The 16,404-nt window shown below is 55.7% G+C and overlaps 1 protein-coding gene across 12 annotated transcripts in view; it reads left to right on the top strand.

Moving 5' to 3' along the window:
- The window catches only part of HDAC4 (histone deacetylase 4), a 372,535-nt gene that overhangs the window by 281,361 nt on the left and 74,770 nt on the right, over positions 1-16,404 (top strand). For 7 of the 12 annotated variants that reach the window (XM_078328916.1, XM_035306239.3, XM_078328922.1 and 4 more), the window contains 4 exons: positions 3,922-4,034; positions 8,633-8,749; positions 8,832-9,030; positions 16,143-16,381. In XM_078328916.1, coding sequence (XP_078185042.1) covers positions 3,922-4,034; positions 8,633-8,749; positions 8,832-9,030; positions 16,143-16,381 — 668 coding nt within the window. The remainder of the gene's footprint in view (positions 1-3,921; positions 4,035-8,632; positions 8,750-8,831; positions 9,031-16,142; positions 16,382-16,404) is intronic. The other 5 variants (XM_078328918.1, XM_078328917.1, XM_078328920.1 and 2 more) reach the window with 1 other exon arrangement.

The following is a 16,404-nucleotide window of genomic DNA, read 5'->3' as shown; positions in this document are numbered from 1 at the left end:
AGCCCTGCCCCTAAACAACAGGGCCCTGCCCTTACCTCATGCCCTGCCCTTCTCTACTTCAGGGGTTCTTAGCCCCGGTCTAAGGGTCTGGTTCTGGGTATTTGTGAATTGACATTAGAAAGTGTCTGACACCTCCATGCCCAGGAGGATCTCCATATTTGTCATTGCTGATGTCATTTCTGGCCATTGTAATAAAGACCTTGTATGTTTCACTAAGTCTGACTGACAGGAGGAGTCATGTGAGTTACAAACTTTTGAACAGCAATGCAGCCTTATTTCCCGAGAGCAATGTCTCGCTAATGGACATGTGAACCTTGGCGGTGCTTTTTTAAGTGTGCAGTGGGTGAGACAGAGCCTTCAGCAAGCTTCTTCTGAGTGTTAAAGCTGGTGTTCCTGTTGTCAGCCAGTGACTGCTGAGTGCTGTTTGTGAGTCAGCCCTGGGCTGGGCACAGAAATAGTGCAACAGAGTCCTTGCCTGGAAGGAGCTTGCGATCTAATTTGAGCACACTGCACATCACACACTAGGCCGCCCAGGAGTCATGCATGACAGGACCTGGTCAGTGCTGAGCCATGGCATAGAGAGAGCTCGTGAGGCCACCCAGGAGTCACGCGTGACAGGGCCTGGTCAGTGCTGAGCCGTGGCATAGAGAGAGCTCGTGAGGCCACCCAGGAATCACGCGTGACAGGGCCTGGTCAGTGCTGAGCCGTGGCATAGAGAGAGCTCGTGAGGCCACCCAGGAATCATGCGTGACAGGGCCTGGTCAGTGCTGAGCCATGGCATAGAGAGAGCCCATGCTGAGGGACCAAGAGGCTGAGAGATCAGTACAAGCCACTCTGAGCCAGCTCAGCTCTGCCAAAGGTGGCATTTGCGCTGGGACTTGGCGGGTGAGTGGGACTGGGGCAGAGAGACAGAGGGTTGTGTGTCTCCTGACCCACACAGGCACGGCACCACGGAACTGCCACCATGGGAAGGTTGCTCTGAGTGGAGCCAATTTCCAGAAGACAGGGATTAGGGGTTCTAGGCCGGGCGGCCCCGCATGGAGCAGTGGAGGCAGTCACAGTTCTTGGCAGAAAGAAAGCCAAGTCGATATTTTGCTTCTTCTCAGTCACTGATTAAATTGGTGTCTAGGTAGAGCACAGAGAAGAAAATGCGTGCCCATATGCGCACTGTCCAGAAGGACTCCTGCTCACTCTGCGTGCCCTCACCCCACAGCCCGTGCTCTGCACCTTTCTTCCCTCCCTGCAGCCCGCCCTCTGCGCCTTTCTTCCCTCCCTGCAGCCCGCCCTCTGCGCCTTTCTTCCCTCCCTGCAGCCCGCCCTCTGAGCCTTCCTTCCCTCCCGCAGCCCGCCCTCTGCGCCTTTCCTCCCTCCTGCAGCCCCCCCTGCACCTTTCCTCCCTCCCGCAGCCCCCTCTCTGCGCCTTTCCTCCCTCCCGCAGCCCCCTCTCTGCGCCTTTCCTCCCTCCCGCAGCCCCCTCTCTGCGCCTTTCCTCCCTCCCGCAGCCCGCCCTCTGCGCCTTTCTCACCTCCCGCAGCCTGCCCTCTGCACCTTTCCTCCCTCCCGCAGCCCCCCCTGCGCCTTTCCTCCCTCCCGCAGCCCCCTCTCTGCGCCTTTCCTCCCTCCCGCAGCCCGCCCTCTGCGCCTTTCTCACCTCCCGCAGCCCGCGCTCTGCACCTCTTCCCTTCCGCAGCCCGCCCTCTGTACCTCCTCATGCAGCTGAGTTCTCAGCCTCTTCCTGCGCCATCTTGTGTCCTCCCCACTCGATGTCAGCCACACACATTTTGTGGCACCTCTAATGGTGTTCCCATTTTGCTGATGTAAATAACACTATGAAAATTTTATACTGATTTTCTTAGACCTATTCCTGGAAGTACAATGCAAAATAATAATAACCTCAGTGAGGTAAAAGTGGGTAGAAACTTAGACATGTAATTTTTACTGCCCCAAGAAGTTGTCCTGGCCCCCCAGGCACATGCGTGATGGTGTTTTTCCGATGACACAGCTGGGAGGCGCCCGTTTCAAGGAAGATTTGCTGGATCTCGGTGTGTAGCTGGACACAAGCTGACAGCAGAGAGCTGGGGTCTAGGGCGGCCATGGTGCCCACACGTGCGGCCGAGGTGGGAACACTGGGGGCCTGAACAAGGCGGGTCCTGCTTTCTCGAGTGAAAGGCATACACCAGCTCAGCTCAGGTGCCGTTCTCAGAATGCCCACTCACCGTGCAGATAAACATGGTCTTGGCAGCCGGAGAAGCCGATCTCTGGATTTAGGGTCTGGTGGAAGTGAGAAGGTGAGAGGGACAGAGAGAGAAAGAGGAGGGGGCAGGGAGGGACCCAGTTCTATATTCATGAGCCGTGCCTGGGACAGTGAGCTAACCCCACACTCATTTGAGCTGCAGGAGCCATGGGAAGCAGCCGGAGTAGGGCTTCTGGGTGGACACAGTGGTTTGCCTTTGGGAGGTTTTGACTGCCCAGCTGTCGAGGCCAACATGTACCCAAGATGGTCCTGGGCAGGGGGCGGCATGGTTAACAGAGGAGGCAAGCCTTCGCCATCCAGCTGCATTAACTCAGGTATGCAGATGCCCTTCACAGCTCCCTCAAGCCACGTGGCCTGTACGAGTGAGGTTGCTGCTATGTGCCTTGGTCTCCTCTTCCGTGCAACGCAGTCATGATGGCACCTTCCTTGTGCAATGAGTGAGGGATTGATGAGCTAATACAGGCAGAGTCTGGAATCAGGTCTGCCAGGTTAGGGGAGCTGTGGACGGCTTTTCCTGTCCCCCGCCCTCCTCATCCTGCTCACTACAGCTCGGCCTGTATTTGCAGAGTCGCCACCTCCAGCCTGCGTGAATACCACGTGAGTCGGCACGAGTGGTCACCTGCACCTTCATCGGCTTCAGGGACCCGGGCAGCCAGCAGACCGTGGAGGATGCTATGCTGGGGGTGGCTCCAGTGAGCGGCTGCTTGGGGAAAATACCCCTAAACCTCCCCTCCAGTGTCGCCACATGCCCCTTCCTTCTGACCTGTACATGCTGGGCCAGTCTGGGGTGGGGGTGAGGTTCTGAGCCCCCAGAGTCATGGCGGAACAGTAGACTCCTAGAGTTTTCTAGTCAAATAGGTCACGTTGTGTTTTCTTTGGAAAGCCTTAACCAAAGGATGCCATTGTTAAAAATGCCATTAACTAAACACATTAAAAGCCCAACACGTCCTGTGTGACTGTTGAGGGCCGCAGAGGCCTCCCACGGTGGGTGTGTATGCCCGAAATAGCAGCGGGCTCCTTCCGAATTGAAGGGACCTTTGGACTGGACGTGGCTCCTTTTGGAAGTCACATTCTGTTGGAGCGGAACCTGGTCTCGTTAACCAGGGTCAAGCCACCCAGATGGATAAGGGTCCTCTAAGACGTCCGAGCATGTGTTTCCAGTAGCACTGATAGATCCCAGGAGACACCAGCTCTGTCTTCCCCTGGATGCTTGCTGTGGCGCACGGACAATGAGGGCTTGGCTCAGCAGACACGTGGTGGGCTGCTTTATTCTGAACTGAGCTTTGCCAGTGGCACAGGAAAGCTGACCTTTTGCTTTTCCAGATCACTCAGCTTCTGCATTTCCTGGTCGTCTGTGGTTAGGGTATTCATAAGTGTTTAAGGATTTATCTTTTTGGTGTTTAAAACTGTCTTGAAAATCAAATAAGGTATAAAACTGATGACTGTGCATGTCCTAGAAGAAGTGAAGTCAGCAGCAAGACTGAGACATCAGAAATCGGCCTCATCCTCCCTTCTTTGAAACGGAGGTCGTGTTCTTTGTTGTTGGGAATTCTGCCTGCCCAGAGCTAACGAGCAGATGCGTGGAAGGCACCGGGCACTGGGACAACAGGTCAGCCCGGCCCGCCCTCCATTCGGTGGCACTCACCGGGGTCTTTCTGCCTCCACAGACTCTGCCTGCAGCAGCGCCCCCGGCTCCGGGCCCAGCTCACCCAACAACAGCTCCGGCAACGTCAGCGCCGAGAACGGGATCTCACCTGCCGTCCCCAGCATCCCGGCGGAGGTCGGTACAAAGCGTTTGTCCTGCGTCCTGCAACGCGAGTTGGATTCGGGGGACAATGTGATTGAAGTGACCCCCCCTTCACACCTGCCCTTCACTCTTCACCTTCCAGTTTGGGGTGGGAGAAAGTGACCTGTGAGCCCTCCAGAGAAGGACGCAGTTGGAGGTTACCCTCCTGCCTCCCTTCAGCACAGACGGCTCCTTTATTATGGACATGCCAGTTCCCGCCACACTGGGGACAGAGCCTGGGCCTGGTCCTGTCTCCTGGCCTCTTACAGAGCAGAGTTCGCTAGATGGTGTCACAGCACGAGCCCTCCACGCATGGCAGGTGCTCTAGATGGACAGGACCCCTGCGGCCCAGCTTGCTGCAGTCACCAGTGCCTTGCAGGTGGCTGAGAAGCCATGGGCACGTGGGTATAGTTGCTAAGTGAGACTTAACATTTTTGTTTTGTATTGAGAAATACACAACACAATGTCGGCCAGCAAACCATGTGTCAGCTGACTGGAGCGTCACCTGTGGTCAGCAGGGCAGGGCCGGCCAAAGCCACAGAACAGGGAGCCTTTCCAGCCTTCATGGGCACCAGGCATCTCAGACCACAGGGCTTGGCACCCCGGTCCCCTGCCTTCATCAGACCCCACAGTCTGCGAAGGACGTTGCCAGAGCGGAGTCAGGGGGCGCTCTGGAGTCCCTGTGTGGGAAGGACTTCAGAGGCCCAGGAGCCAAGCAGCAAGGCGGGTACGAGTGGCACCCTGGCTGGCGAGGTTGCACCCTGACCATGCCCAGGGCCGTTCCAGGGCAGCAGATCCCAGAACCTCGCTCCATGCTCCTCAAGCTCCTTGGCACCCCCTGCTTTTATCCCACACATGTCTCGGGCACCTTGTGCCAGGCCCAGGGACAGAGCCAGGCAGGCAGTAAGGACCTACCCCACCCTGCACACTGTGCCCCACAGAGAAGGAGAGGCCGCCCCCAGGGCATGGGGAAGAAGAGAGACAGTCCCACAGGCTGAAGGGTGCCCTGGGCCTGAGTGGGCCTGCCCGTAGGGCGGGCGTGGGAGGAGGATGCTTTGGCAGGGAGTTTTCTAATACACTGAGCTGGAATCCTGCCTGCTTCGTGGGGCAGAGTTCTACTGAGTGGGAGGTTCTTTCTGAATTCTCTGCAACTTACAGAAGGCTATAATTTATTAAATATAGTTATTGACTCTCCTTAAATATTTAGAAATGAATCCTGCCCTTCCAGAGCACAGGCAGATCTTAGCTGGGCTACAGAGGCATGAGCGATTAGCATTTTCAGTTCAAATTTCAAGACTGCTGGTGTATAAACATTTTTAGAAACTAGGGTTACTGCTAGGAATGAATCCTGCTCTGCCGCCTCGAGGCTGCTGAAGCCCCATTTTCTCTCGCTCTTTTTCCTTCGTCCACCGATTTGTTTTATGACCTGTCTTCAGCCTGCTAACTCCAGTACTTGCGTAGATGATCAGGACCTGGAGCAGTGGAACGGTCCTCCCCTTGGCTGCGGCCAGAGCTGAGGTCTGCCAGCAATAAGCCTTAGAATGCAGCCTGGAAGCGACTTCTGCCCTGCGAGGGTCACACGGGCCGCCTCCTACTGACTGTGGTCCTAGATAGACCTTTGCATTTAACATGGGCACGGGCGGACATGGCGGTTAGTGTTGGAACAGTGCCGCCTCGTTCCAGTTCTGTGTTAATTTCTACAAATCCTGTAATACGTGAATGAAGCTACTGGAAATGAATAGAACGTGTGGAAGGAGTTCCAGGAAACTGCAGTGGTGCCACGGGTCCTGCTCCGTGTGAGATGTTCACTAGGGCAGGCGAGGGCAGCCCTTGCACGTGGGCTCACACCCAGGTGCCCTTTATGGGTGTCAGGATCGCTAGAGTTGGACAGGTCTCTGAGAATGCCCATGGTTTGTGGCCAGGGGCTGGTTCTCTCTGCTCAAGTGGTGCAGAGGCTGGTGAGCCTGCCCATCAGAGCGGGCATCTCAAGTAGATGGGGGTGTGGGGGAGCAGAGGCCTCCCAGCCTGACTCTCCGCACTGCCTTTTCTGTTCACTCCGGGCCCCCTGGAAAGACTGCCATACCTTGAAGGCCCCCAGGATCCTGGGAAGCCCAGCATGCCCTGCACCTCCTCCTGTACTAGGGAGGAGGCAGGGCTCTGAGAGTGAGGGGACAGCTTCTCTGTGGCCGCTGCTGCTGTGATTTACACGCGTGCCTCCGTGCTTTGCATCAGGCCTGTGGACCTGGCCTCTGAGCACAAGTGGAGCTCCGGCCCCTGAACGCCTCCCACAAGGCTGGGCCCCAAGACAGCAGGTGCCAGAACACCCTGTGATTTCTCGAGTGGATCTGTCAGCATCTCGCGGAACACATTCTCAGAAGGCGCCTTCATTTCCAGAAATGGGCTTTAAAAACCTTGCTTACAAAGGAAATCAAAACTTTGCTAACATTAGAAGGTCTCCTTAGTGTGTTCCCATCGTGCTTTTCTGGAAATCACAAGCATTTTCTCTACAGCATCACTTACTGATAATTCTTTAACTTTTGACCGAAAAAAAATGTATCTGGGAAAAATGTTTTCCTCAGCAGCCCTTTCATGATTACTGATATGGTGTAACGTGTGAGCAAAGCCAAAAGGAGGCGCAGGGTTTTCTCTGGGCCGAGCTGCGCTGTGAGTTTGCTCCTAAGCTAGGAGGCCGGGCCTTCTGCTCTGTGGGAACAGCCTGAGCGTGTTTGTCAGGAGAAGCGTTTTTTCCTGTCCCCGTGGGCCACTCGTATGTCTTTTGGGAAACGTCTCTCCAGATCCTTTTCCCACTTTTCTGTGGGATGATTCTGGTTTTGCTGGTGAGTCACTGGAGCTCCTGTGTGTTCTGGATACCGTTCCCTTGTCAGATGAAGAGCTCGCACACGTTTCTCCCTTTCCAAAGGCTGTCTCTTCACTCTGGTGGTTATTTCCTTTGCTGTGCAAAAGCTTTTCAGTTTAGCAGCGTCCCAGCTGTCTGTCTTCGTTTTTGTTGCCTGTGCTTTTGAGGTCTTAGCCATAAATCTTTCACAATAGCCAAGAGGTAGAATCAGCCTCAGTGTCCTTCAGTGGATGAACAGATGGAAACTGCAGTGCTGTACACAGTGGAATACTACGCAGCCATCAAAAAGGATGGACTGACATTTGCAGCAACATGGATGGAACTGGAGGTCTTCATGTTAAGTGAAGAAAGCCAGGCACAGAAAGACAAACCTCACATTTTCTCATTCATCTGGGGGAGCTAAAAACGCTGATATCACGGAGGTAGAGAGTGTAATAGAATCAGTTTTTCTGTTTATTATTAATGTTCGTTTCTGGTAAGGGGATTTCTATCTGCCAAACCCCACTAGCTAGCATTGTTACATCCTTCCTTCATTCTCTTTGCCTGTTCATTCAGCAGCCACTCCTTGATATGGTGGTGGTAAGCTGTTGTCCTTTTTAGCAACGTACATTCATTCTACAAGCAAAAGAGGTGAAATCCCCGTGACCCTTCCTGTGTGCCTTCTAACCTTCACTCCTGGTTTACGTTTGCTTCATCCAAGTCTATTCTTTAAAAGCTACATGGTTCTAACACCTGTTTTCCTAACTTAAGGGATCACAAACAAGTGTCTAAGTAATCACCAAGATCATTCCCAACCCTCAGTCCCATGTGCCACGCCCCCCCGTTCTGTTAACACGGAGGCATTGGAGAGGCCGCCTTGCTCTGCCCTGCCTGCTGGGTGCTCAGCCCCGCGGCCGAGGTTTCGTGAGCACCAGGTCGCCTCCTTACCTCTCCTAACATTCTGTCCCGGGTGTGGAGCTCTAGGATCACAGGTTGGCTGGTTTTTAGGATTTTCCTGACCGTCCTCCCCTTCATGAGCTCTGCAGTCGCCGGTCCTCACCGCGGGCACTGCTCACTGTCGGCTGGTCTGCAAGCTGTCTGTGCCCGCCCTCATCTGCCCACACTCGGCCCATGTTGTCTTCATTGCTGGCCTGTCATACAAGCAGCTGTTTTATGGTTTTCTTTTTAATGTTTGTGGGTACACAATAGATGGATATGTTTATAGGGTCCATGAGATGTTTTGGTGCGGGCATGCAATGCGTGGTAGTCATGTCATACAAAGTGTGGGTGTCCATCCTCTCAAGCCTGTATCCTTTGTGTGACAAACAACCCAAGCATGCCCTTTTAGTTGTTTTTAAACGTACAATTACACTTATTTTTGTTTTGATTTCTGCCTTTGGTGTTAGGTCTGGAAAGACGTCCCAACTACAAAATGAGGTCAACTATGTTACCCTAGGTTTTCTCCGGATTACTCTGTGGTAAATAATCAAATTGAATAAAAATCAACGAGCCGACGCTGGAAAAGTGACAGAAGAACTCGTATCGGGGGGGAGGACACGAGCCCTGAATTGTGCTTCCGTGCTGGGCGCGCTTAGCTCTCACCCGTCAGCGCCGTCTCACTTGTTCCACCACGTTTGTGCTCCACATCAGAACGCAGCGCAGGCCACCACAGGCGTTTTCACAGCTGCTGTTCTTGGTGTGTACTGCTGATGTTTGGCCATGACCAACTGACCGTCCTCATGTGTTCTGTCCCCAGACGAGTTTGGCGCACCGACTTGTGGCGCGAGAGGGCTCAGCCGCTCCACTTCCCCTGTACACGTCGCCCTCCCTGCCCAACATCACGCTGGGCCTGCCTGCCACCGGCCCTTCTGCTGTAAGTCACCGCCTGGGTCCCTGTGGCGTGGGGTGGCGGTGGTGGTTCCTTCCGCCTGAGCATCCCCGGCTGTGCTTTCCAGGGCGCGGCAGGCCAGCAGGATGCTGAGAGACTCGCCCTCCCCACCCTCCAGCAGAGGCTCTCCCTTTTCCCGGGCACCCACCTCACTCCCTACCTGAGCACCTCGCCCTTGGAGCGGGATGGAGGGGCAGCGCACAGCCCTCTTCTGCAGCACATGGTCTTACTGGAGCAGCCCCCGGCACAAGCGCCCCTTGTCACAGGTGAGCACAGGTGGACTCGGCTGCTGCCAGGCTCTGAGGCTGCCCCCGCTCTGGATGGTGCCCGGCCCTCCCCTGCCTTTGGAGGAGACAGAAAGACACGCCCGTCCCACCCCCACAGTTCCCAAACACACATCCCCGTCATGTCATATAGCCACCGTGGCTGCAATGCAAATCCACACCCCCCTCCCAGAGTCAGGTAGACGGAGCGAAAACAGAAGTCACTGCCCCTTTCTCACCTCTCGGGAGAGGTCGCTCACTGGCTCTTGCGATTTGCGTTTCTCACTGGGCCACGCTGAGCCGGTGCTGGAAGCCCTGAACCGACTACTGTGGTCAATTTCCATTAATGGAACATTTTTCAAAGGTGCCCCATCTGGGGAGTGGCCTGAGCTCGGAAATTTTTCTATATTTAGAAAAATACAATTCAGAGAAAAATAAGAACTTTCTTATGAAGTTGCATCAGCAGTGTGAAAGCGTCACTCCAGAAATGAGGGTGCACCAGCTGGCACGGGGGCTCACGCCTGTCATCCCAGCACTTCGGGAGGCCGAGGCAGGTGGATCACCTGAGGTCAGGAGTTCGAGACCAGCCTGGCCAACATGGTGAAACCCCATCCCTACTACAAATACAGAAATCAGTTGGGCATGGTGGCAGGTGCCTGTAATCTTAGCTACTCATGAGGCTGAGGTAGGAGAATCGCTTGAACTGGAGAGGTGGAGGTTGCAATTGGCCGAGATCGTGCCACTGCACTCCAGCCCGGGCGACAGAGCAAGACTCCGTCTCAGAAGAAGTGAGGGAGCACCCACCCCCGTGCTGTGTGGGACATCGTTGTACATCTTCATTTCTTTACATCCGGCTTCCTGGAAATCTCTTGTTCCCAGTGAAAGGCTAAAATAATCTCAGAGCTGCACCCATCAAACTCTGGCAGTGAACCTGGTGGAAACTCAGGAGCTTGGTGTGTTGTAGGAGGCTGAGCTGCAGGGTGCAAGGAGCTGGGGGCTGGCTTGGGCAGGCCTGGGCCTCTGGTGTGACCGGCCTGGGGGATTTTGGTGTTCTCTTGCTTTGTGCTGCCCGTGTGTTGACACAGAGAGGATTGCTCCTTATTCCTTCTTCACCCGAAGCCACAAGGGGCCACCTTTGTTTTATGCCTGGGCCCTTTTGTTTGATTCTCCAGAAGCTCAAATTCGTGCCCCTGCCCTGTTCACAGCAAAGGAGCCCGTGGTGTAACCAGGGAGGGGCAGCCCTCACAGCACCTCTCCAAGCTCCGGCCACTGTGGTAGGCACGGGGATCTGTCTGGAGGAATTTATCTGAGATGGTGTCTGAGTCTCCTAGATGCTCCAGACAGCTAACCTGAGGTGGGGTTTCTGAGTTTCTCCTCTCATATCTTCTAAAAATGTGAAATATGCCTGATCCTTCAGGATCCCTGGGATTCGCTTTATCAGAGGTGTTTCTATCACTCATTTTTCCTTCTTCAGATCGGTTTGTCATACGTGGTCAGGTCACATGCATAGTCTTGTGTATCGGGTTCTGGGCAAACAGCCTTGTTTCGTAGAAGCTGAATGACGGCTTTGCGTGGATCTCACCTCTCCAAGACGCGTGCTGAGCTCGGCATTGCTTCCTCCCTGCGCAGTCGTCTTGTCCTCAAAGGTGCAGCTTGCTCACTGGCATGGGGACTGTCCATGGTGCCCTCCCAGGCTCTGTGGCGCCAGGGGGCCCATGCTCGGCTGCCCAGCTTGTTCTGGCCTTGCCTTACACCTGTGCCCAGCCAGCCCCTCCTGTCCTGCCCACCACCTCTGAAACTCCGCAAGCCCTGTGTCTCTTGCAGGGCCCCCCCAGGTTGCCAGCAGCTCGTCCCACCAGTCCCCTGGCTGGGAGCCTCCAAGCCAGTGTCTCACGTGCAGCATCGTGCGGCCCACAGGCGCTCCGTCCCAGCCTTCTCCCGCTCTATGACCTGGGAAGGCTCTGTCAGCCTCATTCTTCCATCTGGGAAGTGGGGGCACCAAGGGGTCCACCCCTGCGTGCCTGATGAGGGTTAAGTGGGCTGTGCAGTCACATGCCCTGCAGGTATGGTGGTGGTGTTGTGATCATTACCTTGTTCTTAACCTGCCACCTCCCACACTCGCTCATGCCCCCAGCCAGCCCCTGTCCATCCTTCTCAGTGCCTCAGGGGTGCTCCCCCAGCCCAGCCATAAGCAGGGCCCTGATTTGGAACCCACTGGGACTGCCCCATCCTCTCATGGAAAGAAGCCTCCTGCACAGGTTCCTGCCCCTCCAGTCTGTCCTCCTGCAGCCAGCAGACTCTCCTGGAAGGCTGGCGGCCCCCACGCTGCCTGGAGCAGTACCGGCCAGGTCAGGAGCCGCCAGCCATGAGGAGCTGTGAAACTGAAGTAAAAAGATAAAGTCAGAATTGGAATTCACTTTCTCAGTCCCACGTGGACCACATCCGGTGCACGGCTGCTGCACTGGATGTCCTCCCTGTCACAGCAGCCCTGGCGGGGTGGCGCAGGCCTGGAGTGAAGACCCAGCGTGTCAGCAGGAAGCCCAGCCTTGCTCCAGGAGCCTCATCGCTCTTCCCCAATCCGGCATGGCAGCTGGGCGGTGGGCTCAACGCTGGACCAGGCCACAGCCCGCAGTCCTCAGCCCGCTCCCAGCGCCGGGGCCTTTTCCCAGTCGGCTGTGGTTCCACCACCCTCGTCCCAGGCCTCAGTTCGTGCCCCCATCCTGCCTCATCAGCTCCTTCCCCGGACCACGCTGACTCTTGGTTTCTGGGTGCATGCAGTCCTTTCCCACAGTTCTTGGCCAGCTTGTGCCTGACTTGGTCTCCTGGACAGCATGCCTGTGTTTTCCTAGCCCACCTTCCCGCTGGTAATCGTGGTGCACAGGCCTATAGGATATCAGAGCTGGGACAAACCTCCAGTCACAAACACTGAAACAGAGGCCTCTGTGGGTGGTCACTGGTGGAGACCAGAGGGGTGAGCCATGGTCCCGGGTCTCCTGGAGTTGCTCCTACACGCCACACCCTCCAGTCGGCCCTTTCCGCCCTGCTCCGGGCAGCCCCTTGCCGCTGTCACAGGCTCAGTGTGACTCTCCTATGTCCCTGCTTATGTGCTGCTCCAGTGCGGCACTCCGCAGACCGTCACTGTGGACTCACACTCTGCAGAGTGGCCGCTGCATTTGGAGATTAGTCTCTGCATAAGTAGCCGAGGCAGGGAGTGGAGCTCAGGAGCCCCCCGTGGGTGAGAAGGGAAGTGCGTATGTGGAGCCCTGTGCTGCTGCTTGTAGGGTGCAGAACTGTGGGCCTCATCATGGCCTGGGTGGCCCAGCTGATTCCTCTATGATGCCCATGTGGCTGAGAAGCAAGATGTTGAGAACCATGTAACCTGCTGTCAGGACCCAAGAGACAGGGCCTCTCAAGACCCAGGAGGAGCAGACATTTGGAGAAGAAGGCTGGAGACCCGGGCTGTGCAGCAGGTGGGCATGGGGAAGGCTTCCTGGACAAGCGGCGTCAGAGCTGAGATCTCACTAGGAGCCTGCAGGCGGAGAGGCGGGAGAAAGGCCCAGGTCGAGGGAGGCGTGTGCCTGCTGGAGGTGGCCTTGTCACAGATCTTTCTAGCCTCCTGGCCACACTCAGAGCATGCCACCAGTGTCTTAAGGCTACTGCTTTCCTGAGCTGGCCGCAGAGGTCCACTGTCCCACTGTCACAGGCTGAGAGTGGAGGGTGCCTCTCGCTTCCGTGTTAGTAATTACATGCCACCGTTTAGGTCTGACCTCCCCCGCAAACAGCGAGCCCCAGGAAGAGCTTGAGCACAGCTCGTTGTGGCTCATGTCCTGCAACTGGCACGTTAGGCTGTGGTCCTCAGCCCTGGCCTGGCCCCAGCTCCATCCCCAGAGGCTCACATAGACTGATTGGTGCAAGTGGGTTCAGAGCATGCAGTCTGTGGCTCGGGCAGCCAGGATTGCCAACTGTGAGTTGGACCTAACTCTTGCCTGGCTTACGTCTCAATGGAAGGATTTTAAAGAATTTCGCAGAAGAAGCAGTGGAGTACCCCAGATGGTTGTTTGAGGACTTAGGCACCCTGGATGGTTCATCCCGTGTGAACTCATCGCTCACACAGAATCCCACGGCATGAAGACCAGCTCTTCAACCCTGGGTCCGGATCTGGAGAGCAGCCCAGTCTTAGAGCTTCTTTTTTCTTAGGTCCCCATACCTGCTGGGGTGTGTCTAAGTGAGAGTTTGCAAACTCTCTAAGTAGTTTCAATATTGCTAAACCTTAGACCCTGCTGGCTGGGTCCATTCCAGGTGCTCGCTCAGGAACTGTCCTTGCAGTGATTGTCACTGCGAGTTGGAGTGTGGGCTTCCAGGGGGGCCGGTCCCAGGTCCCTCCAGGAGGAGCAGCCACAGGGACACGGCCCTCCAGCACCAGGAGGCAGGGTCAGCTGTGGATCCTGCATGGAGCACAGGGAGGGGCTACTGCCAGTGCTCTGGGCAGGACGGGTGGAAGCTGGGAACACCCTGGCTAAGATACCCAGTGGAGGAGCCCAGAGCAAGGGACCACTGGGGCCATGAGAGCCAGGCTCTGCCCCACACCCCTACCCAGCAGCTGGTAGCCAGCCCCTGCAATTGGGTCACTGACCACAGAATTGTAACCTAATGGGCTGGGATTTTATGCTGGAAAGTCCTTGACCGTGTACCCTGAAGGCACGTCTCGGTCTGTCATCAGAGACTCTTGTTAATGATCTCAGGGATCCAAATTGGAAACCACCCAGCCAGCAGATGGCATAGCCGTAGAGGTCAGGGCAGCAGATAGCATCGACGCAGAGGTCAGGGCACCTCGTTTCAAGGAGACTCAGGGGTAGGCCGTCCGCGTGTGGGGCGACACTGGGTTTTGCTCCCCAGGAGGCAGCGGAGTGAAATTCTGAGTGGGCAAGAGAGGCTGAGAGAGAGGGAGGGGCTGGCCCCTGGGTAGTGGAACTAGAAAAGGAGCTGGCCGGTCCGCACAGGAGTCTGCTCATGTCCATTCTGAAAATAAAGCCCTGTGTCCCCAGTGTGAAGGTGGTGGCCTGGGAAATCCCTGGGACCGTGCAGAAGGTGGGGGAGGCCCAGCTCTGGACAGGAAGGAGCTGGGGAGGACTGTGCCACCCTCACTCATGATGCTGGCTGGAGTGCTTGTTCCTGAAGGCAGCTTTGTGTGGCTGACTTCCTTATTTCCTCCATGAAATAGTTCAATCGCATGTGGTACCCACACCAACAGTCGATAAATTCTGAAATGCCTTCCTTTTAGGGGGGCAGGGGGACAGAGTCTCACTCTGTCACCCAGACTGGAGTGCTGTGGCACAATCTCATCTCACCGCAACCTCCGCCTCCCAGGTTCAAGCGATTCTCCTGCCTCATCCTCCAAGTAGCGGGAATGACAGGCGTGTGCCACCACACCCGGTTTTGCCATGTTGGCCAGGCTGGTTTCAAACTCCTGACCTCGGGTGTTCCGGCCACCTTAGCCTCCAGAGTGCTGGGATTGCGGACGTGAGCCACTGCACCCAGCCTGAAATGCCTTCTTTAGGATGGGTCGCCTTTCTCTCTTTTTTAGCATCTTTAGGGAATGATTCTGAACAGACGTTCAGTTACTCACTCTAATTTAGTAGCCAAGCATCCATAGTCAAATTTAAGAGAAGGTGTCTTTCGGGAAAGTGGGGGGTTGGTGGGGAAGGACACCAGGGAGGAACCCCGGGAAAGGCTGTCAAGACCAGGCTTGTTGGAGGCAGGGTTCTGGGTGTGCTCTTTGTGATTGCATATCACATAGTATTCCTTAAATTTGGAAAAGCCCCTGCAAAGGGACTTAAGCACTAAGAAGCGTGGCTCTCGCTGGGAGGCTTGGGCTCCGCTAGACCTGACAGCACACCCAGCTGCCCGACGAACCACGGCATCAGTGTCCCTGGGGAGGGGAGGACAGGAGCTGCCACTTGCTGGAGGGCCACCTTGGTGACTCTGGACATCCCCGGACCCTTGGAGCAGGCGTGTGGCCCCGCCCAAGGGAAGGAGCAGCAGGTGGTCTCAGGCAGGTGCCGAGTTCCAGAGGGTCCCCCACCTCAGGGCCTCCAAGAGCTGGTGTGATCATTTCCTCTGTCATCTCAGCCAAGTAGACGCCCTTGACCGGCTCAGGGTCACTTTTGCCCTGAGCAGCATTGTTTAGTTTTAACCCCTCAGGTTACCAGGGGACAGACATTCATGGAGCAGGACAGGTGGCTTGGTAAATCGTTTCACCCACAAAACTGTGGAAAAATGCTAAACTACCTAAACCAACAATTTACAGACATATATATAAATTTATAAATATTTTCATAGAGCGATGTAGATGGAGGAAAAAACTGTACTTGACTAGGTTGCGTTTTAAGTCAGGATTCAGATGCCAGTCAAAGCAGGATCATCTCCTGTCAAAATGAATTCTTTTAATCAAAAAGCGCAGGGTTGGTGAGGGTGTGGTGAAGTGGCATCCTCTGCTCGGCTGGCAGGGATGTAAGCTGGCAAAATCTCTTCAGAAAGGGGTTTGGATGGTATGCCTCCGGACTTTTTAAAGTGTTGATGCCCTCTTTGTGCATAGAATCAGTGCTCGAAGAGACCCTTCAAATGACTTGGACCCCAAGGACAGTTGTTTTTCCTCAGGACTCAGGTGGTCCTTGGAAACAGCCTGGAGGCTCCCATAACTGGGGCAGCCTTTGTCAGCACACTGGTGCCCTCTCTCCCCACCCACCGTGCTGTTTGCATCAAAACCCGCCCTTCCTGGGCCCATGGCCCAGGAGCAATGGTGTGGTAGCCACTCTTGGGAAAGGCTTCCTCTTTGAAACCTGCCACGCAGGACTTCTGATGTTCCCTGTACAGACCTGATTTTCAATGGAAAGTTGCCTCTGAATGATGGTTCCTGTAGTCACAAAGCAGCAGCTCACGGCCCCCGGCCTCAGCTGGAAGGGGCCCAGTTAGCAAGCCAGCTCCGAGGCACCAGGGCCGAGCACCCAGGCTGGCGGGCACAGGGTGCACTTGTCTCCATCACTCACTCAACAGCCCTCTCTCCCTCCTCTCTTCTTCCTCTTCCCTCTGCTGTTTCTTCCTCCAATTATCTTCAGACTGGTATCTTTCAGGCCTGGGAGCTCTGCCCCTCCACGCACAGTCCCTGGTTGGTGCGGACCGGGTGTCCCCCTCCATCCACAAGCTGCGGCAGCACCGCCCACTGGGGCGGACCCAGTCAGCCCCGCTGCCCCAGAACGCCCAGGCCCTGCAGCACCTGGTCATCCAACAGCAGCATCAGCAGTTTCTGGAGAAACATAAGCAGCAGTTCCAGCAGCAGCAACTGCACATGAACAAGGTGGGTTTGCTGGCTTGGCGCCC

The sequence above is a fragment of the Callithrix jacchus genome, chromosome 6 (assembly GCF_049354715.1).
Source record: "Callithrix jacchus isolate 240 chromosome 6, calJac240_pri, whole genome shotgun sequence".
Classification (NCBI taxonomy): domain Eukaryota; kingdom Metazoa; phylum Chordata; class Mammalia; order Primates; family Cebidae; genus Callithrix; species Callithrix jacchus.
Note: the sequence above shows the minus strand (reverse complement) of the source record. Positions and strands in the feature narration are given on the sequence as shown.